At 37.8% G+C, this 26033-nt stretch overlaps 1 protein-coding gene across 6 annotated transcripts in view; it reads right to left on the reverse strand.

Annotated features, from left to right (window-relative positions):
• CNTNAP4 (contactin associated protein family member 4) overlaps positions 1-26033 on the reverse strand; it is a gene marked incomplete at both ends in the record, with an annotated part of 302761 nt that overhangs the window by 237960 nt on the left and 38768 nt on the right. For all 6 annotated transcript variants that reach the window (XM_080702913.1, XM_080702914.1, XM_080702915.1 and 3 more), the window contains one exon: positions 17123-17233. In XM_080702913.1, the coding sequence (XP_080559039.1) occupies positions 17123-17233 (111 nt within the window). The remainder of the gene's footprint in view (positions 1-17122; positions 17234-26033) is intronic.

The raw sequence follows: 26033 nt of genomic DNA on the forward strand, positions 1-26033 counted from the left end.
AAAGCAGAATCTCCAGACCTCTTTGTACATTGTAATGAAAAGAACCAACCCTCCACCATTCCCCTTGTGGCCTCAGTATCCTAAAGCTGCACTGTAGTAACATACTACTGACTGCCAACTCACGTCTCTGAAGGAAGCTTCTAGTGTCTACCAAGCACTCCCTGAGTCGAGATCCACAGCCTTTTCCAACCTACGACATGGCATACCAAAGGACTCAGTATGCAAGAAGTGTTTTCTGCTACAGTATGGATCATCAAAGCTAGCCAGATCGAAAGGTTAATAAGTAGTTTTCTCTCACATAGACAAGAGCAGGATTAAAACTCAGAAAGCAAAAGTAGTTCCTACATTGACAAAAGCAGGAGCCCTCTAACATTTACTCATAATATTTACTCCTCCCTAGACAGAGCCATGAAAAATATGGTTGTTGACAGTGTCTTTTGATAGAAGAGTTTTGCCAACAGCACGCATATTCTCCTTTCCTCCCCAAGCATAACATTAACAATGAGATGTGTTTTCGTTTGAGGGATGCAATTTCGATGCATATGTAGTTGTACTATTTTCTGTTAAAGAAAAAAATCATAACATTTACATTAAAACACTATTTTGTGCTTTATCCAGGAAAATTCAATTGTATTATAAGAGTTTTGTTTGAAAAGGAGTTGAAAGCTTTGGCAGGTCTATTCTACACTTTCATGAGACATAATTTGAGGGATTAAGCATGAACACAATTTGGAGGATTATGTCTGTGAACAGGGAGTGAAAGATAAGGGAGAGTTTTATATAGCCTGGCTAAGGAGTGCCCCAACCTGGAGCCAACGTGAATAAACTAGGAGAAGCTTTTGTTTTATTTCATTTTGTGTTTTCCCCTACAGGTGTTTGAGGAAATCTCTGTCAAAACACTAGCTGGTAGCAAGCTAAACAAATATGACCTCAGACAAAGAATACATTTGATAAATAATAGTCTTTTAAAAAATTGTAAAATGTCACACACACACATGGGCACACACACACACCTAGACACACATACAACTACAACCCCCACAAAAAAAACAAAAGAAATCCCTCTGCAATGGAAAGTATGACCTAATTGTTCAAGTCAGCACATTATAATATTCAAAATATCTAGTCTTCAACCCAAAAAGGCAACATGCACGTAAAGAAACAAGGAAGCATAATCCATTGCAGGAGAAATTGACAGAAACCGTCCCTGCGGAAGCAAAGATAGACATGGAGCCTACTAGACTTTAGATCAATGCTCTTAAGTATTTTCAGATAACTAAAGGAAACCATGAATAAGGGGCTCAAGAAAAACAGATAATGATGTATCATACAGGCAGAGAATATCTCTAAAGAGATGTCAAGTATTAAAAGGAACTAAATACACAGTATGGAACTGCAAAGTACAATAACAGAAACAAATTCACTAGAGGATTGCCACAGAAGATTTGAGCAGACAGAAGAGAAGCAGTAACGCGAAAGTAGGTCAACTGATATTATCCATCCTGAGAAACAGAAAGAAAACAAATGAAATATATGAACAAAGCTTAAGAGATCTGAGGGACAGTATCAAACATATCAATGTATGTATGATGGGAATCACAGAAGGACAAGAAAGAGTAAGGGGCACGAAATATACTGAAAGAAAAACTTGCCAAATTTAATCAGTGATATAAGCCCTTAGAGGAGCCAATATATCCAAGAAGCTGAACACCAAGCAGGATAAACACATAGAGTTCTACACTGAGACATATTACAACCAAACTGCTGAAAGCCAAGAACAAAGAGAGAATCTTAAAAACAGCATGTGTCACATACAAGGGAGCCTCAATAGGGTTAATAGCCAATTTCTCAGCAGAAACCATGCTGGCCAAAAGGCAGTGAAGTGACATATTTGAAGTGCTGAAGGGGAAAAACAACACCTGTCAACCAAGAATTCTATATTTGGCCAAACTATTCTTTTATAATAAAAAAAGAAATTATAAAATTCCCAGATAAACAAAGCTAAGGGAGTTTGTCACTAATATACTTGCCCAAAAAGAATGGAAGCCTTGGTGTGGAAAAGACACTAGGCAGAAACGCAAAAGTGCATAAAATAAAGAAAAAACTCTGGTAAAGGTAAAGGAGGGAAGGCATTATTTATTGTAACTCCTCTTTTTTCTATCTGATTTAAAAGGAAAACACATAAAATAGTGCTTATAAATCTATGGTAGGACTCAAAATAGATAAAAATATATGAAAATCATAAATAAAAGAGGAAAGGCAGAGCTGCATCGTATACCAGTGAAGCAAAGGAGCATCATTTCAAAATAGATTGTTATAAATTTAAGAGATTAAATTATAATTCCTGGAGAAATCACAAAGAGCATTCCCTTAAACATAGAAAAATAAACAAGAATATAGTAAAAATGGTAGATCACAGATATTTGATTAAAACATTTTAAACATATTTTAAAACCTTATGAATATACTGGCTGCTCAACATTGTGAATGCATTAAACACCACTAAATGGTACATTTTACAAGGGTACATCTTAAGTTATGTGAATTTTATCTCGAATTTTAAGAACTTGAAGAGTGAATAAATCACTCTTCTATGAAAAAACAGTTTTTACAGATATATCCGGTAGTTTTCTTATTTGAATGCTAGGGCAGAACCACTACATTCAAATATTCTCAATATCACATCTCCTAGATGCTCTCATTTTTATTTGCCCCCAAATTGTGGTCATTTCTTATATTTATGACTTTGTTCTGAATTTTTTATTTCTTACATTTTTATTTCATTTATGCCTTTCTGCACCAGTGAGCTCTTTATGTAATTGAACTAATCACAGAATTAGCATCATGCAGTAATAACAGCAAAAGAGAAAATCTGATAAATATAAGGAATTGTGTACAAATTAAGCAAAGATGGGTCAGTAAGAGACACTCCACTCCATTAACAAATGGCAGTAAATTATCTTGCAAATTTAATTTTTGGAGGTTTGTCCTTTTTTTTTTTTTCCTTGAAACTACCCACCATTGCAGAATATTAGCCGGACTCTGGAAAGCACATTTATAAATGCCTATATAGGCAACATAGATGGGATTGGAAGTTCTAAGCAGGCACACAAGTCACTGCCGCTCTTTAAAATTTATTTTTATTGAGGAAAGCACATCCAGTTATGATTCTATTAAAATAACCTTCATTGAAAATCAAGAACAGCATTAGGGTAGTAGTGGTGGCCACAATAAAAGAGTATGAAAGAGATTCTAAGCCAGAGATAAACGGATTTATCATCTTTTTCGGAATAAGGGAGAAATAAAAGGTGGTTATAAGAGAAACAATTACACATGAAGCTGGTTCGGAGGTGATGTATTTACATTGGTAAGTTGAGTGTGTGTGTGTTCAAGGAAGATCTCACAGGCAGCTGGAACATTCCAGCAGACTGTGAAAGATACAAGAAAAGAGGCTGTTAGGTGTGTTTTCCTTCAGCACAAATGTGGAAAGTGTCTGAATGGGCCTTCTCCTGATGCTCTGGCAAGAAGACCAATGCTTAAAGGGCATTCAAAAAGCCAAGGTCAAATATATAGGGCTTTGAAAAACAAAACATTTTGGGGCCAGGGATCTCCGACGTTTTTATTATTTTATTATAGCCATAGCTTTGCATATAGCCTATTAAAGTCTATTCTACTTTCTATGTCCAGTTATAGAATCAATTTTAGATAGCCAAGAACATTCTCACTTTTATTTTATATTATTAGTATTAATTACATAAAAATCTCTTTTAATGAAGACTTAAATAAGAAAGCAATAGAAGGACTTCCAGGAAAAAGGCGATGGAGAAAAGCGGGGCTTATGAGCCCCGCTAACAACCAATCTCTATTACCACAAAATCAGCGCCATTCATAGCCAGAAAACATCATCAGCAGAGAAATAAAAAATGTAATTACAAGGGACAGAGAAAAAGAGGGCTGGAGAAACAAGATGCCAGAAAGAAACCAGACTGCAATGCTGCAGCCGGAGCTGTGGCGCGAAGCAGCGGGTGCCATTTTCCCTTGCAGCACCAGGCTCCAGAGAGAAGGGGAATTCATAATGGAGCTCAGAACCAGAGAGGAGATAAGCCGGCCTCACGCCCGAGGACGTGGCAGCAACGTCCAGCGGCGAGCTCACTGGACGGCACCAGATCAATGCACTCAACAGTCCACCAGGCTCCAGAGAGGAGTGGCGGACAGCGAGCAGAGGCGAGCCGCTGTGGATCAGCTAGGAGGAATTCGGCAGATTTCTCAGCACAGGGAGCATCTAAAGCTCCCAGAGGCTGGGCTCAGCACATGCTGCAGGGACTCAGAGAGGAGCTCAAAAACAGAAAAGAAATACGCCAGCCTCACGGCCGAAGGCGTGGCAGTGACGCCATGTTGCCACCAGTGGCGGCAGCAGCGAATACACCAAGTCCACTACAGCTCCATCAGCACACTCAACAACAGTAAGTCAAATTGTGGCCCCTAGAGGAGAAATCCCAGTACTGTACTCCCAGGGACTTGACCCAGTGGGGGAGTGGCAGTGGCAGAGACATCACACCATAGGAGAACGCCCAACCTGGCACCCCCCATGGTCTAAAGCAGCCTCGATTGACTCCCAGGGTCTGAGACTCTGCGATACAACCCAGTAAAGGAGTAGTGGGGTCTGAGATAGCACAGACTTGAGATCCAGAGCACCTTAAGTGAAGTTGTAGTGACCCAAGGGAAGAACCCAGAGAAGGCACAAACTCCCAAAATCATGGGAAAGAGGAATAACAATGGAGCAATGAATGCCCACAACCCCACAACATCAGAACCCGATAAAACAGAAAATCAGAGATTTCTAGAAGATCAAATCAGGAAAATAACTGTAGAAATAATAGAGATGCTTCGAAAAGAATTCAGAGAGAGCCAAAAAGAGATAAAGGATGCAATTAATGAAGTAAAGGCCTCAATTCAAAGTACAAACAACCGATTAGACCACATGGAGAACAGAATCTCGCCCTTAGAAGATGATCATGAATATAATGCACCAATAACAAAAAAATGAACGCATAGTTTTTAATTTAGAAAAAAAAATCCGACAGCAGGAATCTGACATTGAAGAAATATGGGCCCATTTTAAGAGAGCTAACCTAAGAATAATTGGGATAGAGGAGGGAAAAGAAAGTGAAACCAAAGGGATCAACAATCTCTTCAAGGAAGTAATAGCAGAAAATTTTCCAAACATAGAGCAAGAGGTTGATACACAGGTCCAGGAAATTTATAGAACTCCCGTTAGAGAGGATCAGAGAAGAGGATCCCATGCCACATAATTGTCAAAATGACCAATGTGGAAGCCAAGCAGAGAATCTTAAAGGCAACAAAAACAAAGGGCCAAGTGACATTCAGAGGTAAACCAATTAGAATCACTCCAGACTTCCCAAACCAAGTCATGAGAGCCAGAAGGGCTTGGAGTAACATATTCCAAACTCTGAAAGAAAACAACTTTCAGCCAAAAATTTCCTACCCAGCAAAACTTTCTATCAAATTAGATGGTAAAATAAGAAGCTTCCATGACAAACAGAAACTGAAGGAATTTATGTCTTCAAAACCAGCACTAGAGAAAATACTCAAAGAGATTAACTACAAAGAAAAAATAGGTAACACACACCAGAACCAGAGAAACAAGATTTTCCATCCAACACACAGCTGAGATTGGTTATCTGTGGAGATTCATTATTTATGTTAGTCTTTTACCTATCTCTAAATTGTATTGTTTGCTTTTATTTTTGCTAATTTTTAGGATTTCTAGTTGGAATATTAATATACCTACAGATATATCATTTGGAAATATTTTATCCAATTCTATCAGTAACTTTTAACTCTGTTTACATTGTCTTTGGATATACAATTTTTTTATTTTTTAGGGAGTTTGTATACTCTTCTGTTGCCTGTGCCATTGAAATCATATCCAAGAAATCACTGCCAATTTCAATGTTGTGAGGTTTTATGACCCAGATTTTCTTCTTCTTTTTTTTTTTTTTTTTTTGGTGGTACTGGGGGCGGAACCCAGAGGCTTTCTACCTCCAGGCTATACTTCCAGACCCATTTATATTTTATGTTGGAAACAGGGTCTCACTAAGTTGCTGAAAGCCTCACTAAGTAGCTGAGGCTGGCTTCGAACCTGTGTGATCCTCCTGTCTCAGCCTCCCAAGCGCGGGGATTACAAGCGTGCACCACCATGCCCGGCCCAGATTTTCTTCTAAAAGTTTATAGTATTAAGATTTATATTTAGGTCTTTTACCTATTTTGAGTTAATATTTGTATATGGTGTTAGGTAAAGGTCCAATTTTATTCTTTTTCATGTAATTATTATTTTTCAACAATATTTAGTTAAAAGATTAGTATTTCCTCCACCAAATGTTCGTGGAAACCTTGTCAAAAATAACTTGACAATATATGGAAGAATTTATCTCTAGGCTTTTATTTAACTCCAATGGTTTATATATCTGCCTTCAGAACAGTACTACACTGTTTCAATTATTGTAGCTTTATATGGTTTGAAATCAGAAAATATACATCTTCTAGCTTTGTTCTTCTTCGAGATTGTTTTGGGTATCTAGAGTCCATATTCCATATCAGAATAGAATTTTTCTGAAAAATAAATAAATAAATGTATGATAGTTTCACCTAAAAAAGAAAAAAGAAAAAAATATTCTCTGGTAAGAAAGAAAGCAAAAAGAAATATTGAAATGTTATCTTTAAGTCATCAAAAGCTTGGTATCAGACAAATGAAACTGTTATGTGAGATTATCATCATTAATATTGGAAGAAACAAAGAGTTTCCCTCATGAAATCATATTTTTTTCTATGTCATTTCCCTTGGGATTATATCTAAGGGACAGTCTTCAAAAGTCACAAGTTAAAAAATAAAGTCAATTAAGATAAAGCATGGGAACAGATTTTAAGCTATATGTCTATAAATAACAGAATCATAAAGTGTTCCTCTTACCAGAGCAAACAATTCTTCTGATGGCATCAAACTCTTAAAAATTCAAAAAATGGGGCGTGAAACTCCAGGGATGTGGCACATCCCAGGATGATACTCTGTTATACCTGTAGGAAGCTGAATTTGATAATTGCAGCATCAGCTGGAGAAAGAGAGAGAATTGTAGATGTCGCCATAAGAAGTATCTCTTACTTATAAAAGAGCATATCTCTAAGACTTTAATATAAGTGAGACAATGCCCTAATAACGGGATTAGTTTTTTTTTTTTATTGACTCTTTTCCAAGTTTTAGCTCTATGCTCCCCACTTGTGCCTGGAAGGATGCGCATGATACCTATGCCATGGTAACAGGCAGGAATGCTCTAAGTTCCAGCTTTGAGGTTTTTTGGTAAAGCAATCCTCAAGCTTTCAAAGCACATGTACATAGTAGCCTACTGGGACATTTTCATTCTGAGGCTGAGTCCAAATCCCTTCACACATGTATGCTAATATTTTGTTTAGAGCATTTTGAATTTATATTCATGAGAGAGTAGCTTTTAATTTTCCTTTCTTGTTTATCCTTGACAGGGTTTGGTATCAAGGTTATGCTGGCCTGGTAGGAAGGAGTATTTTGACTTTTTTTTTTTTTTTTTTGCGTTCTCTGGAAGAGAATGTATAAGATTAGAGTCATATCTTCCTTAATTGTTTTTGGGAGAATTCCCATTTGAAGGCATGTTCGCCTGAAGTCTCCTTTGTTAGAACGTTTTCATTGTCTTTTAAAGACAGAGGAATATTTTATTTTCTACTTCATGAGTACAACTTTGTAGGTTGTGTTTCTCAAATAATTTTTCAGTTCATCGAAACTTTCAATATCATTAGCAGGAAGTTTGTTAAAAATATTATTTTTTGTCTTATTGATTTTATTGAATGTTTCCTTCCTATGCCATTAATTTGTGGGCTTTTGATATTTTCCTCTTATTAACTTTTGGTATAATCTGCTGGGTTAGAATTTTTATTTTTTTATTTTGTTTTGTGACTTGGGAATGAACCCTGGGTGGGCTTGGGGCAGTATTCTATCTCTGAGCTATATCCCTGACCCTATTTTAGTTTAGTTTAGTTTAGTTTAGTTTAGTTTAGTTTAGTTTAAACAAGGTCTCACTAAATTGCTAGGGCTGGCCTTGGATTTGTGATCCTCCTGCCTCAGCCTCCAAGCACTCGGATTACAAACATACACCAACATGCCTGGAAGGTTTATTTTTTCCATAATTACTTAAGATGGCTACTTGAGTAGATCATATTTAGCTTTTTTTGTCTTGTGATATTTGCAGTATTAGAGCTATCAATTTTGGACTAGGCTGTCCTCACAATTTTTCTTTATAGTACTTTGTTATCATTGAGTGAAATGTTGTCTAATTTCCACCGAGATTTCTTGTTGAGGAGCATATTAATTAAATTCTATACTTTCTGGATTTAAAGTAATTTTATTAATGATTTCTAGCTCAATTCTACTGTAACCGGATACTTAAGTCTGTATTATTTCAGTCAAGGTTTGTTGAAATACTTTTTATGGCCCACCATAAATTTAAGTATATATTCTAGGTACGCTTGAACAGAATATATATTCTACAGTTTTGAAGGTATGCTATGAAATATAAAATCCGTATTTTGTCAAATTTATCAATTTTACTGTTTAAATCCTCCATATTTCCACTGATATTTTTTCCAGTGGCTTATTTGTTCAAAAAGATACACAGAGAGGTGTGTTTTTCATTTTTATTAGCAATATTTATTTCTAGTATTATTTCTGTTCATTTTTCTGTATATATATATATTTTTTTTTCTTTGTGGTGCTGGGGATGGAATACAGGGGAATTCTATCTCTGAGCTACATCTCCAGCTTTATTTTATTTCTTATTTTGAAACAGAATCTCCCTAAGTTGCTGACAGCCTCACTAAGTTTATGAGGCTGGCTTCAAACTTGTGATTCTCCTGTTTCAGCCTTCCAAGCACTGGGATTACAGGAGTGCACCATTAGACCCAGATTTTCCTCTTTTTTTTTCCCCCCCTCCGGTACTGGGGATGGAACCCAGAGGCATTGTACCTCTAAGCTACATCCCCACCAGCCTTATTTTTTAGTCTTTTCATTTTTGAAACAGGGTCGCACTGAGTTACAAAGGGCCTTATTAAGTAGCTGAGGCTGTCAATGCTGGGATTACAAGCATGCGCCACCATGCCTGGCTTCTATATGTATTTTGAAGCTCTATTATTTGATATAGAAAATGTCAGGCTCCCTGGCATTTCCTTTCTATGCAGGATCATTGTCCCTGAAAACTGGCTATCTCAGACACTTCAAACAGGTAACACTTTCTGGTTGGTTTACCAGTTTCTGGACATGCAACTAAGTAATATGGGCTAAATGTTTTGGTTGCTCCAAAAGTAATATGCTGAAACTCTAATTCTCAGTGTGATGATATTTGGAGACAGAACTTTTGGGAGTTGAAGAGAATTTACCAAGAGAATGAGGTCAGGTCACTTGTGATGAGATCGTAGCCTTATAAGAGAATGAGATTCATTCTCTTTCTCCCTCTTTCACTCACTTACTTTCTCTCTCTCTCTCTCTCTCTCTCTCTCTCTATCTCTATCTCTATCTCTATCTCTATCTCACTTTCCATACACAGGTATGCATAAAAGGCCATCAGGAAGTAAGAGAGCCCTCATCAGACATCAAATCTGTTACCACCTTCATCTTGGACTTTCTGGAATTCTGGAATTGTAAGAAATTAATATCTGTTGTTTGAAATACCCAGTCTGTGGTATCTCTTTATAGATGTCTGAGCTAAGACACTACTTTTTCTAACATAACCATAAAGCCAGACATACTCTATAAGCCATATTATTACCTGGAGGTAGGGCAGAGTCATAGGTTAAACTGGTCATGGAGAGTTTCTTAGAAAATGAGATTACTATAGAATCACTTCTATTCTTGTATTGACATGTTCAATTTTACACCAGAGATGACTGTCCAGCTAATTGTTTGGTTTCCACTCTACTTTAGATGTTGTTTTCTCTTTCTGGCCCCTGTGTTAGTCTGCATTTCATCACTATGACCAAATTCCCTGATGTGAACAGTTTAGGGAAGGAAAAGTTTATTTGGATCATGGTTCAGAGTCTCAGTCCAGAGTTAGCTGGTTCCAAGGCAGAAAGGTCAGGGAACAGGCTGTGGTAAAGGAAATCTGCTCAGCTCCCAGCAGCTGGGAAATAAACAGAAAGAGAAAGAGGGGGTGTGGAAAGATGGAGACTTCAAGGGCACTCCTCCAGGGACCTCCCTCCTCCAGCTATACCCTAGCTACTCATTGTTCCACCCAGTAATTCATTCCAATTTTAAACCATCAGAAGGATTAAGCCATGGACGAAGTCAGAGTCCTCATAATCATTTACTTCTATGAATTGCTGTGTAAAGAAGTTCTAGGGAACATTCCAGATCTAAACCACACCAATCCCATTCCATAAGGACATGCTCCACCCTCATCTTATCTCCCTTGCCATCTCGGTTTCTTTTCTCTATCTTTTCCTTATCAACCCTGTACCACATATTCTACAGCCTAAATCAGTCCTGTAATCTCACCCAAGCGAATGTGTTGTCTCACCAATCAGAAGTCATCTGGAGTGATGAAAAATGCTGATTTGAAAATCAAGAAAACTAGATTGTTATAGTGATTTTTTTCTTCCCTATAAAATATGAGGTTGAGATTGAAGATCTCCAAGTTCTAGGATAATACACCATGTTTATGTATAATAGTCTATAGGCAATGCGTCTGTCTCTTCTTTCTAACTCATCTCACAGTGGAAATATTCAAGGCATGTGAGAGGGAGTTGGTCCTTTAGTAAGAAGGTATCTTTTCAGATAAATACTTGGCTTTAACAGCAAGTTCTATAGATGTACAGGAACATTGCTTTACAAATATTTTGAGTAGAAGGACTCAGTTCTGGTTAAAAATAAACAAGAGGAAAGCATAAGCAAACATTTCACTTTTTAGCAACAGTAATTGTCCTGATTTTACAAAATCGCTTTAAGAAACCTCACAGTATTTGTCAGCAATGAACACAATCTGCTATACACTTAAAAACAAACATATGTATTTGTTTTCACTCATATGTACAAATATTTTATTTCTGCTATGGCCTATTATTTTAGTTACAGCTTTATTATTTTACTTGTATACACTGGTCTATCAATTCCCACTAACCCATCTCCAAGGTACCTAAGTTCTTAGAAATAAAGACTTTCATTTGGATTATAATGGTGGAAATAGTAAAACATTTCTACAAATAATGACTTCATAATATTCTGTGCTAAGAACACACATGGACTAAAAAAATAATATACTATAATCTGTTTCAACATTATATTAACACTAGTAAAAGTCAAAGCATGCTCAACTTTAAATTGCCCATTATAATTCAAACAATAGTGTAACTTTGACAATGAAGAATTATACAGCAGACCCGCCCACTCATCTTCAGAGGATATGTTCCAAAAACCCAGTAAATGCCTAATTCCACGGATATTACCAAACCCTATAGACACTGTTTGCTCCTATACATTCACCCATGTGACAAAGTTTAATTTATAAATTAGTTACAGAAAGAAAATAGCAACAATAAGTAGTAATAAAGTAGGGCAATTATAGCAATATGCTATGATAAAAGTTATGTGAATGTAATCTCAATCTCTCTCTTCATATCTTAATACATGGTAATAAGTCCCTCTTCTTGTGATGATGTGGCATGATAATATGCCTACATGACAAGGTGATATGATGTTAATAACATAGGTAACTTTAATGTAGATTAGGCTACTGCATAAGGCTGACTTGAACACCAGTGTTTTGAAACTATGACAATAGATCTGATAACCAAGAGATTAAGGAGCAGGTAGTGTATACAGCATGGATACACTGGACAAAGGAATGATTCGTATATCCCAGCTGAGACAGAGGAGAATGATGTGAGATTTCAACATACTATTCAGAACAACATTCAGTTTAAAATTTATGAATTGTTTGTGAAATTTTCTCATTTTAATATTTTCTTATTGCTTTGGCTTGAATCTAGAATGTCCCCCAAATGCTCATGTGTTAAAGGCTTAGTCCCCAGTGCAGCAATGTTGAGAGTTGGGACTTCAGGGAAATGACCGAATCACAAAGGGTCTAACCACATGGATGGATTGACTCCTTGATAGAGTCATGGCTAAATGGACTACTGAGAGACAGTGAATACTGTAGGAGGTAGAACCTAACTAAAGGAAATAGATACTTGGAAACATGCCTTTCCTGGCCCTTTCTCCTCTCTTTTCCCTTCCTTCCTTCCTTCCTTCCTTCCTCCCTCCCTCCCTTCCCTCCCTTCCCTCCCTTCCTTCCTTCCTGCTGGCCATGAGTGAGCAGGTTGGTTTCCACCCATTGTCATGATGTTCTGCCTTGCCAAACACCCAAGGCAACAGAGCTGAGTAACCATGGGCTAAAACTTCTGAAATGGTAAGCCAAAATACCTATGTCCAGCCGGGCGTGGTGGCGCACGCTTGTAATCCCCACACTTGGGAGGCATAGACAGGAGGATCACGCAGGTTCGAAGCCAGCCGCGCTGGCGTAAGAGACCCTGTTTGCAAATAAAAATATAAAAATAGGTCTGGGAGTGTAGCCCCGAGGTTCCAGGAACCCCAGTACCACACACAAAAAAAATACAAAATGTCCTCTTTCAAGTTGTTTTCCCCAGGTATTTTGTTACAGTGAAGAAAAACTGACTAATACACTTTACATGGTTGGTCGAAACTCCAGAAAGCAAAAATCTACAGATTAAAAGGAACTATTCATATAAAGACATAGAGATGTTTGATTCCATTGCACCTCCAGTATTATAGTAGTTATTGGTTTTAGTTTGTGTTATTTGTAGTTAATTTTAGATTATACTTCTCTGAGCTATGACATCTTTTGAGTTCCAATTGATATGCATTTTCCCAGGGCAAAAGAAGGAAGAAAGTTGTTCTCGTAAGTGATTTAAGTTTAATAGTCCACTGAAGCATCATTTAATGAAAAAGAAGAAGCCATATCCTCAGTGGTGCCTGTAATCCCAGAACCTGGGAGGCTGAGTCAGGAGAATCACAGGTCCAAGGCCAGCCTCAGCAATTTATCAAGGCTTTCAGCAACTTAGTGAGACACTGCTTCAAAATAAAAAAGTAAAATAGGGCTACAGAAGTAGCTTGGAGGTAGAATACCCCTAGGTTCAATGCCCAGCCCCACAAAAAAAAATAAAAACAAAAACAAAAAACAAAAAAAGAAAAGAGATTTATTCTCTCTGAGTTCTGTAGATTAGATAGTGTTGAAATTCAGGTCCGTTCTCCTTCCATGGGCTTTAGAGATAACTCTCTCCTGGCCTCTTTCTAGCTTCTGGTGTCTTTTGGAAACCCTTGACGGGTTTTGGGTTGTAGCTACTTGACTCTTATTTCAGCTGATATCCTCATATGAGCTCTCTTCCTCTGCATATCTCCAAATTTCATTTCCCTTATAAAAAAAATACCAGTCACTGGTTTATATATCTCATCCTAATCCTGTCTAAACCTATCATTTTTCAGTGTGTGTGTGAAACGAACTGATAGACATTCTACCACTGAGCTACACCCCACATCCCTATTTATTTTTTTTTATTTTAAAGCCGAGTCTCACTAAGTTGCAGAGGGCCTCACTAAGTTATTGAGGCTGTTCTCAAACCTTCAGTCCTCCTGTCCCTGCCTCCCCAGTACTGGGATCATAGGTGTGCACCACCACTCCTACCTCACGTATAAGCTCATCTTAACTGATTATGTCTCATAGGACCGTATGTTCTGATACAGCCACATCTACAGATATGGGGGTGAGGACTGAACTGTCCCCTTTTAGAGGACATAATTCAACCTACAACACTCATATAGCAAAATTAAATTAGCATATCTCAAAAAAAGTGTTTCTTTCTTTTCTTCTCCCTGCTGATGGACAAGGAATCATTGCTAACAGTAACGTCTCCTATGCTCCTCACATCACTCCTGGGGGCCCTATTTATTTCCTTGGGGTAACCCATGGTGGCTCTCATCCACAACTAGAAAACAAATCAGTTGTTTCTCATTTCCTGCCTGGCCCTTCTCTGCCAATTTTCCTGATTCCCCAGAAAAGAAGTCACTGTATAGATCTGGGATACTGAGACTCTTATTTGCTGATTTCATTTCTTTATACATGACTTACTGACTTGGCTGGGCACCCTTCCCCAGCCCAATCTAAATCCTACAAGGAATGTTTCAGTGCTAGAGGTAATATATAGGCCTTAATAAATCACTCAAAATCTGACATTCCTTTATGAACACTTCCTGTAATTAATAAGAAAAAAAAAGAAAAACTAAATAAAAAAGAAAAATGTAATCAAGTAGGTTGACAACCAGCAAAAGATAATTAAAATGATCCTGTTTTGTTTCTTGGTTTCATTAAGATGCAAATGAGATTCATGAAGTCTGATATTGTGTTCCAGCAAAAGCCATAGAAACAAATTAAGAAAGAAAATGAATCCCCTACTGATGGAGACACCTGATGAGTATATAAATTAATGAAAAATATGATTGGATCCAATTAATAAAATATATTTTTATGATTTAGTGGACCTCCACAAATGAAATAAAGATACATAGATAAATTAAATTTTGTTTCTCTTTCAGTGGGCCACCATCTAGAAAAGCTTTTACAACCAACAGAAAGTGATAGCAAATGCTTAATTCTGCTTTACCCTAGAAAGGAGTAAAGGATAGAGACCTTGCTCTCAGAACAGTGCTCAGGGAAGAGCACTCCTGCTGGTAGGCCCAGGGGTGCAAGACCTGAAATGGCCCTCGCAGGGGCTGGGAGATCTGCTCACCTGACCAGCCTGGGCTTCCAAACCACAAGTGGAAAGAGACAGTCGCATGTGGCCAATAACTCTCACTACCAGGCACTTAGAAGAAGTAGACAAGGCCCTGCATAAGTATACACGCGGCCCCCAATTCCCCTTTGGAAACAAAGATCCAAGGCTTGGCCCTGCATTGATGATGGCTTCATGCTCAGACACAGGCATAAATGGGGTAAATGGGGCAACTCAAATAATATGACACAAGGGGGAGGCGAGGGGGGAAGAGGAACGCTCCCGAAGGTGCATGATGTGCATTTAAAAACACATCAAAGTCAATCACTAAGCCAGACAGGAGGGAGGGGAGGAAATGGGATGGGCTTGGGGAAGGGCTAACTGGGTGATGTGTGCATGTATGCCTCCTGTACTCCATTAAGATGTATGACTACAATACACCAATAAAAAAATTAAAAATTTTTTAAATAAAATATATTAAAAAACGTTTAATTTTTTTTTAGTACTAGAGAGTGAATCCAGTGGCATTCTACCCCCAAGGTACGCTCCTTGCTTGATTTACATTTGATTTTTTTTATTTTAAAAAAGGGTCTCACTAAGTTGCTGAGGCTGACATCAAACCTGAAATTCTCCTATCTCAGCCTCCCAAGTACTAGGATTACACGCATGTGCCACCATACCAGGCTTGAGACAATATTTTAAAATAAACCTTAAAATCATGTTAAAGTGTTTTATATATATATATATATATATTTTAACTTAGAACTGTATTATATATGTGTCAATATATATGTATGTATGCATGCATATATGTCTGTATATATGTGTGTATGGGTATAAATGAACATCTGTACATAAGTGTATATATGTAGACATATATGTATGTACATGTGTGCATGTATATATAGGTATGTATGTATGTATTATGTGTATTCCAGATAGAAAAACAGACACACACTCAATCTATTTGTTCTATTCAAAATTAAAGGTACGTGTGTGTGTGATTGGGAATTGAGCCCAGGGGCATTCTACTTCCAAGCTATACCCCCAGCCCTACTTTTTATTCTTTATTTTGAAACAAGGTCTCACTAAGTAGCTGAGGCTCACTATCAACCTGCGATCCTCCTGTCTCAGCCTCCTAAGTGCTGGGACTACAAGGGTGCGCCACCATGCCCGGTGGACGTTCAATGTACTTAAACATTAAACAAGACAACCAAGGATAACATCAAGGAATAAACATAAAAGAAGTTTTAAGGCATGAGAAAACTGGCTGATAAATGAGCAGAGCGTGATTTTAATATGTGATGTCAGTGCCTACTTTTTATGATTGTTAAAAAACAGTTTTCCATGTTACTACAGTCAAACTGCTTTCCCTCCAATGTATATGTGCTGACGGTTTTTGTCTTAGCACATTATGAAAAGCAACCATAATTACACTCCATCTCCACGTACAGAGTGTTTTGCAATGCTTTCTTATTCTCTACAGCAAGTGGCATTTAATTATCTTCCACTTCCTTTAAGCTTATTCAAGCCATCAAGCACAACTACCTAAGAGATAGTAAACAATATGAACTAGAATTCCTGAAGGAGCAGGCACGCTTTAGGAAGTTCCTCTTCCTCTACGACAGAGAAAATCGCGTCAACCGTAGAGAGAATTCAACAAACCAAGGGATTCTTATTATTTGTAAATAAAAAGCATCTTTGAAAAATACTTCTCGCAACCTTCTTTAACTTGCACTACAAAGCCAATGAAGTTTGCATCACTACTGAATCGAAAATGATTGCATGTTGTTGGAGAAAATATTCTCTTATAAGATAGACAAAAAGCTTGCCAGACGGAAGAAACTCAATTCTTCGGGTGATGAAAAGATACTTGGCTTAGTGAGTGAAGCATGAGAAGGAGGGATGGAGAGGGGACGGGGTAGGGATTGGGTAAGAGCTCATTGGGTGAGATGTGCATGTATGTCTCCACCATCTTTTATCCCATTAAGATGTATGACTACAATGCACCAATAAAAAAAAATTTAATGCTATTAAAAAAAGAAAGAGAAGATAATACTTGGTTTGCAAATAGGTTATATCCCTTTGCCATTCCAGAAAGGAAGCAAATGTGTGTCTCGTGAGCTTGACTTATTTAGAAATTGACTGCTTTTTATAATATATTACTTAGGATAATTTTATGAAAAGAGAAGGGAGAAGTAATGAGATTCTCCATGAACTAACCAAAGGAAAAAGGGAGGCTTACCATCTCTCCGGTTTAGCCTTGCAAATCCTGGACCGTGGCTGCTGGAAAGCTCAGAAGAACTACTGAAAGATGCTGGAGGCAGAGCAGATGCGAGGGGATCATCACAGTCATCTGTGGGAGGGAAAAGCGCCACACTTGGGTTAGTACAGGGCCGGCAGCTTTCTTAGGATCAATAGGTGTGACCTCCAAAGAAACATAAACAACACCAGAAACTCAGACCTAAGATCTCCAATTATGCCGGCTGCTTATTACAGTATTTTACTGAAGGTCAAGCAAGTTCAGCAAGAAAAAACTTTGAAGACAGGAAGATATGAAAATAGAGAAGAAAAACCTAAGAGAAATTGTAAACTTGTATATTCTGTATACCGCAAAAAACTTGTATACCGCAAACAAAGTCAAAGCAAAATAACTTGTTTAGAAACATACTTGATTTTTTTTTAACGTTTTGAGAGAAAAGGAATCAAAATCATAAAATTCAGGATTCGTTTACCACTGGAAGAAGGAAAAAACAGGAGAAGAGGAAATCACAGATTAGTGAGAAGGAATTACCTTATTCTATTTCCTGTACAAATGGCCCATTCATAGGTTTTCATTTTATCATACTAAAAATATATATATATAATATATAGTGAATATATACATATATTATATATTATTATATCATACATATATTATGTGTATAATATGTACATACATATATATACACACATAAGCATATATGTATATATGTATATAAGGATATATAGAAGTATATATTAATATACATTTATATTTATATATAAATTAATTCACATTTATATATTTATATATTAATGTATAATATATTAATCTAGTAATATATTATCTATCTTTTTAGGTGTGTCACATATAATTGCTTTTTTTGGCAGCACTGGGGATAGAACCCAGGGGCATTCTACCTCCAAGCTATGCCCTCAGCCCTATTTTGTATTCTTTATTTTGAAACAGGGTCTCAGTGAGTTGTAAAGGTCCTCACTAAGGAGCTGAGGCTGGTCGAAAACCAGGATCCTCCTGTCTCATCCTCCCAAATGCACCACCACTCCCGTCTTATAATTGCTTTTAATATTTTAATATTAAAATTAAAGTCCAAGGAAAGAGCATAGAATTTTATGTTTACCATGATCCATGATATAATATATATATATATATATATATATATACACACACACACTCTTTATATTTCCTTAGCTAACTTCTCATGCTGCTTTTCTTTTGTACGATTATTAGGTTGTTCCCATTTCTGCTCTGATCAGAAAAAAAAGTTGTCATATTTAGTATTTAACATATATTGGTAATTAAAATTCGTGCAAAGCTATTGTCCCAAATGTTTTAACTGGCAGTGAGGAATTTAATTCAAATTAAATAAAATCCAAGAATTACCTCGATTCACCTGAGATTTTTATGATGCTCATTCTGCCTGAACAGAATTTATTCTCCGATGCCTTTCACAAGAATTTGCCTGAGACAGCAACATTGTCTTTTAGGGCTGTCTCGTTCTCATTTGAAATCCACTTTTTTCTTCTTTTGTACCTTAAATTCCTTAGCTGACTCTCAAGAAAGACAGTTCCCACATGTCTATCGATTGGCTTAAGCACTAACACCAGCCAATCTAGTTGTAATTCAAGTATTAAGGAGTGTATACATAAAAAGGCATACCACCCACAGTGTGTTGAAGAAAATTCTGATTAGACCCAATTAGACAGGAAACAACCGAAATGCTTGAGCACAGTAGTGTGTGCTCAGTAGTGCGGTGACTGTGGTGTGTGTGTTTGCACACACACACACACACACACGAGCGCACTGCACATACACAGGGAGAGTGCTCATGCGGGGGATGGTGTGCAATAGAACTCCAGTGATTTCCGAATCATTGTCAGTATGCAGGTACGTGGTAGAAGAGAGCGTTTAACTGCATCTCCCGATCAATTATGCAGATTCAAATCGACATCCCGAATGTAAAATGTCTCCCTGGTGCAGACTCTCCAGAGGAAATATATTTATTGCCCATTTGTTTTTGCCAGCTATAAATTGAGAATCAATGTTGTTCTACTTTTAGCCTTTAAAAATGGAATTAAAATAAAAGAAGGGGTGCTTTCTCTGTGTGTTGGGAGAAGGATCATGTAAAATGGGACGTGGATCATGAAAAGGCAAATGAAGGCTTCTGATGTTTGGTAAAATTCCATTTAGCCTTGGTGATTACATGGTATTCTTAACCATGAGCATATCATATCCAACCTTTCAAAATCTGCTGTGCATTTATTTACCAATAAAATGTCTTAGCTGTTCTTACATAACTAAAAACAATGCATGCTCAGTGAGTACTCTGCACAATTGTTTCACATGTAGTAACAGTGTGTATGTGTGCGTGTGCGTGTGCACACATGCATGTACTGGGGATTGAACTCAGGTGCATTCTACCTCTGAGATACAACCCATCCCTTATTTTTATTTTTTTTATTTTGAAATAAGGTCTCACTAACTCAGCGAGGGCCAGGCCTCTCTAACTTGCAATCCTCCTGTCTCAGCCTCCTAAGATTACAGACGTGTGACACTTCACCTGGCTATGGCAAGTAATTTTTACCCTTCTTTGTGAAGTTACCATTATTATCTATGGATGAGGTCATTTTGGTACACAGTTTGGCTCACTCGCTCATTTTTTTGTGATATAACTGGGCTATTTACATAGCAAGTGGAACACAGAATCCAGTATGTAACAACATGATTATAATTATTATTATTTCTTCAGGTTAGTGACTTCGCTGGACACCATAATGGCATGAATAAGACATTTCTCAAAGAGCATGCACTACAGCTCGAGATTTACCAGATATTTATCTCCCATTTGATTTTCAGTAGTCTTTACAGCAGAGGAAGGGAACGTCAGGCGGCAGTCGTGTGTCTGGGGTGACTATCGGGGATATTTTCCTCTGGACATTAATGGGCAATGAAGTAGCATTCTGGACTAAGTATCTATTTCTTGTGAATTTATTCTAGAAAACCAGTTTTCTGACCAAACTAGCAAATGCATTTTCTGGACTTAAAAGCTGAAGATGACATTTCAATTCCAAAGTGCTCAACCAGAGACGATCCTGCCTGCCCAGTGGTATTCAGCGATGCCCACTGGTCAGCACCACTATTCATTGGCAGGGTACCAATGAAAACCAACAGGTTGAGAACAGGAATGCTGCTAAACGTCCTCTACACATCTGCACACACCTGCCTCTGTGACCAATAATTATCAGGTCCCAAATGTCAACTGTGCTGACGCCGAGAAACTACTCTAGACCCTAGTAAAAGCAAACCAAAGATTAGTTTACTGGAGTGATCTCTTAACTAGAACTCACCAGCTTTCTCTCACATTTCAGTGAATATTAGCTCTAATTTACAACTTTTCACATGCAAAAAAAAAAAAAAAGATCACTTAGAGTGCCTAAGTATATACGCATTTAACATACTATCGTAGCTTGAGCCATAATTGTATTTTTTTAATTAAGCGCTCCATCAGGTTATCACAGTAACCCGGTCCCTTTATCACAGGGCCACCAACTTGGTACAGAGAGGTACAGGGGGACACGAAGACAGAAGTGAAATGTATAATACATCACCAAACGTTTCATGAAAGCGTGTGCAGTTCAAATCGGTAGCAAGGCATGTTGGGCTAATTACTGTTTTCTTCTATCAGGGCGAGACAAGAACAACATTCTCATTGTGCCGTGCTTTTCCGCAAGTACATCTTGTTCAACTTTTTCCACAGTCATATTAAAATTTCCACTTTCACCTTGATTTTAGTTAGAAAGAGTAAAACTATTGCTCTTAATCTTTATGGTAAAAAAAAAGAAATTCTACATTGAATATATTTAAGAGAGTTTAAATGAATTCTGCTAGATTATCTATGTTAGAGGGAAAAAAACTACCCAATTTATATTGAAATGTTTTCATATATGGAGAGAGAGAAAGAGAGGGACAGATATACAGCTCTATGGCTTTCAGGTCAATATCTCAGCAAAGTTATCATTTACTTCTCACAGGAAAGAAAAGCCATTGTTATTAAAGAGACAATGATAAATTAGATCTCTGGCAAGGCCTATGTATGAAGACATTCAATAGCTTCTTCCAAATAAAGATACAAGCTATAATATTGAAAGTATTTTAATGCAGCTCGATAGAAAGTAATTTAATTTTATTTTACAAAAGCCTTTAATGCATAATTCTCATAAGTAAGTAAAAGCTGTTCAGTTTTTAATAAAAATAATTCAATTTTCTTAAGCAGTGTGTAATATTACCTAGATCAAGATAATAGGTGTATATTAGCGGGCGCTTAGGTTCTCTGTGCTTTACATGTATTAACACATTTGGTCCTGAGAAATAACCTATACTATCTGAGACTATTAGCTCCTTGGACAATTGAGAGAAAGAGACACAAGTATTAAATAGACCCTAGACCCAGGTACACATCACTTAAAGGTGAAAGAAACAGTACTTGAACCCAGCAGTCTAGTGCTGGGTCTCCTATTCTAAACTAATGCATTGTTAAGACAAGTAAGATTATGTTAAGTGAGATAACCCAAGCACGGAAAGAGAAGGGACATACGTTTTCTCTACTATGCCTAAACTAGGGAGTATTAGGGACTCCAGATAATGGAGGGGAAAGCTCAGCAAAGCCAGAAAGGAAGGGTAGGAGAGGAAGAAGGCTGAGGTTGATTAATGGAGGAGCTACATCCGAATACCTGTATAAGTGTGAATGTAACATGGTCAACCTGGACGCTCACTGTTGGGACGGGAGGGAAGAGGAAGTGGGGGGAGGCACCAAGCACTGTGTGAATGTATGCCGTTCTCAGTATGATCCACATTATGATGTGAGATGTCCATCAACAGACGAATGGATTGCAAAACTGTGGACCATGTACTCAATGGAATTTTACTCAGTCATAAAGAACAAATTACATTATTTATAGAGAAATGGACGAAACTGAAGAACATTATGCTAAGTGAGATTAGTCAGATAAAAAATGTAAAAAAATATGATGCTCTCTATAAAATATGCGGAAGCTAGGGTGAAAATGGGTCATAGGAGAAACTCTAGACGAAGAAGTAGAAACTGTAGACTAGCTAATAAGGCGACCCAACTGAGGGGGATGGGAGGGGAGAAGAGGAAAACCCTTTAATGTACACGATGTACATTCACAAACGTATGGAAGTCAATCGCTAAGCCAAACATGAGGAGGAGGGAGGGGGATGGAATGGGGTGGGAATTGGATAAGGGATAATTGGGTGATGTGTAAAAGTATGCCTTTACTATCTTGTATCATCCATTAAGATGTGTGACTACAATGCACAAATAAAAAGGAAAAAATAAAAATGAACCAAAAAATGATACACTTTGGCATAAAGACAGGGTTGATTTTCAGGAGCATTCAACTTACCTGCCACTAAGTAACCTCCTTCTGTTATTTGGAAGACCTGCCCAAATCAGTTGCATGTTTTTTTGATGAATCATATTTCCCATAAAGATATGATACATTTAAGGGTAGGGAAGGAAGGAGAGATGTGCCTGGAACCATGGTAGCGCATTTCTGGAACCCCACTACTTGGGAGGTTGAGACAGGAAGATCACAGGAAGACCAGTCTCAGCAACTTCCTAAAGAGACCTTCAGCAAAACAATGAGACACTATTTCAAAATAAGAAGAAGCAGAGATGCTTAAATTTTTCAAAGAATCCATATAGTATAGGCAAGGATGAGGCTTTTGACAGAGAGTCTTAGAAAATATCAGGATTTCATTCCTTTAAAAAAAAAACAGTATTTTCAAACCTAGTCCAAATATTCCATTTACAGATGTAGAATTAAGTGCTGGACCTCCTTTCAAGAAATCTATCTCCTTCAACAAAATGTTTTATTCTAATAAAACATATTTTTTAAATTGTCATCCAGTTGGAATTGAAAATCATCAACTATTTTTAAAGATGAAGTACGTAATTTTGTTAGTACATGCCATCAAACCCCTTCTTGAAAGAAGAAATTCAAAAGGCCAATAAATATGTGAAAAAAACACTATGGAGGACCCTCAGAAGAATGGGAACAAACCTACCATATCTTACAGCAATACCATTTCTGGGTATTTATCAAAAAGAATGGAAACCAAACTACCAAACTAATGTATGTGTATCTATGTTCAGAGCCTCACAATTCACCACTGCCAAACTCTGGAACCAGCCAAGATGTCTATCAACAGATGAATGGATTACAAAACTATGGGATATGTATATAATATAGCCATAAAGAAGAATAAAATTATGTCATTTACAGGGAAATGGATGGAACTGGAGAACATTATGCTGAGTGAGATTAGTCTATCACAAAAAGTAAGAAATTGGATGCTCTTCCTAATATACTAAAGATAAGGAGAAAAAGGGTCATAGGAGGAACTCTAGTCAAAGGAGAAACCATAGATGAGCAAATAAAGAGGTTTAACTGAAGGGTATGGGAGGAGAAGAGGGCAGTTCCCTAATGTACACCATGTACATTCACAATGATATTAAAGTCAATCACTAAGTCAAACATGAGAAGGAAGGAGGGAGGGGAGAACAGGGTGGGCACTGGGGAAGCGCTGAGTGATGTGTGCATGTATGCCTCACTGTCTTGTGCCCCATCAAGGTGTATGACTACAACACACCAATATAAAAATTAAAGAAAACAATGTTCAACATCATCAGCAATCCACGGGATGCAAATCAGGACTACACTGAGATTCCATTTAACCCCAGTTAGAATGGCAATAGTCAAGAATACAAACAATAACAAATGCTGGTGAGAATGTGGGGAAATAGGAATCTTTATACACTGTTGGTGGGATTGAAAACTACTACAGCCAGTATGAAGATCAGTTTGCAGGTTTCTCAGAAGACTGGTAAAGGAACCGCCATATAACCCAACTATACCATTTCTAGGCATCCTCCCAAAGGAATTGAAGTCAGAATATTACAGTGATATATGCACACCAAGCTTATAGCAGCAATGCACAATGGCCAAACTCTGTGGAACCAACCTAGGTGTCCATCAACAGATGAATGGATCACAGAATTACGGGATATCCACCCAATGGAATTCTACTCAGCCATAAAGAAGAACAAAATTCTGTTATTTGCAGGAAAAATTAATGCAACTGGAAAATATTAGGCTAAGTGAGATTACCCAGTCTAAGTGGAAACAAAAAGAGGCTTGAGATAACTGAGGAGAGAGACCAGTAGGAGAGCGAAAGGAAATTTGGGGAAGGAGTTGGGGGAGTGGAAAAGGGACTCTTGATGAAAGAAACAGTTTAACAATTTTTGTATTATGAGCAGAAAGGAGTGGGGATCAAATTGCTATGTGTATGTATATGTCTGTCACACAGCCTCAGTAGGACATATGGTTACAACACGCCAATAAAACTATGTTAAATAGAAATAAATAATATATTGTTGTAGAGCATTCCAAATAAAAATGAAAAAAGTAGTTAATGCTGATTAAGCATAAACTCACAAATGGAAGGCTAAAATTTGTTAGATATGCTGCAAACTACAAAATGATGAAGAAAAAAAAAACTCACCCGCCATTTATTCTAGTGACATTATTGGTCAAGATTTTACCCAGAAATGTAAACAATGACACTGTTAGCTAGCCATAAGGCCAGTGAGTTCATCATATAAACTGGCCAGGCTTAGTTTCATGATTCCAGGTGGAATTCTATCTCCCTGATCTACCATGCCACACAACCCAGTACCACATACATCTGTTTCCTGCCCAATGAGAGACTTACTATACAGACAGACAGTGGCTGGCTATTTGCATATTGATTTTTAAATAAAAACAATAGACCCCGTAACAACCAGTCCAAGAAAACAACCTACAACTTACAGTAATCAATCCAGGAAGCTAAATAATGACTCAGCTAACATCTGGCTCCAAAAAATCCAGGACTTGGTTGGCAACTCACAACTTTCCTAACCTGTGCCCCCGTTTCCAATTTATGAGTAGCTAAAGAGAAAGTTAAATACAAACTCCTAACTAACCGCACAGGATGTCCAACTTCTGCTTAGCTTCCCTACGACTTCTCTGTCATCCACAGAACGTTGGTACATGGCGCCTTCTCTTTTCCCTACTACAGAGCATTCCTCTTCTCTGCCTGCCTTTGAGTCTCTGCAAAACTCAGTGTCAGCTAGTTCCCTTGTTTGACTGAACTTTGAACACACAGTGCTCACTGCTATAGCCCCAAAACCCTTCGACCACAAATTAGAGAAAGAAAGAATTATTTGCTCACAGTTCTGGAGAGTTCAGGGGTTCAGTCCATGTTAGGCTGGGTAAAGTCCATGGAGCTCAACATGGCACACAGAACAGAGAGCAAAAGCTCTACTCTCGCATCCAGAGGTAGGGAAGAATAGAAAGAGCAGAGGGTGGGGCATATATAACCTCCAAGACCACACCCCCAAGAATTCTACCTCAACCACCAAGCCCCGCCTCCAAGGTGGCTGCCTTGTCTGGGTGAGGTCTAGGAGAGCGTTCTAAATCCAAGCCCTAAGCCATGGCCTCTGTGGCTTCTCCTCTGGGTAGTCTGCGTTTGTCTCAACACCACTGAGCTCTTTCAAACACTGCTATCGCACCCACATGGTTGTGAAGATTCACCCCACATGCTAACACAAAGACGCCAACGTCCATCCCGGGGACTCCCAAAAGACCCAGGTGTGTTTGAAAAGCGATCAACTTCCTGATTAAAACAACTACCACTGAACCAGCTACAGGTCGTCTCCTGTGTGCACTTTGGGCAGCTGACCCATGCTGTGTGGCAGGGAGATTTAAAACCTCCCATGAGCCAGCTGAGATAGTGTAATCCCAGCACTTGGGAGGCTGAGAGAGGAGAA

The sequence above is a fragment of the Muscardinus avellanarius genome (genome assembly GCF_963383645.1).
Source record: "Muscardinus avellanarius genome assembly, chromosome: 10".
Lineage (NCBI taxonomy): Eukaryota > Metazoa > Chordata > Mammalia > Rodentia > Gliridae > Muscardinus > Muscardinus avellanarius.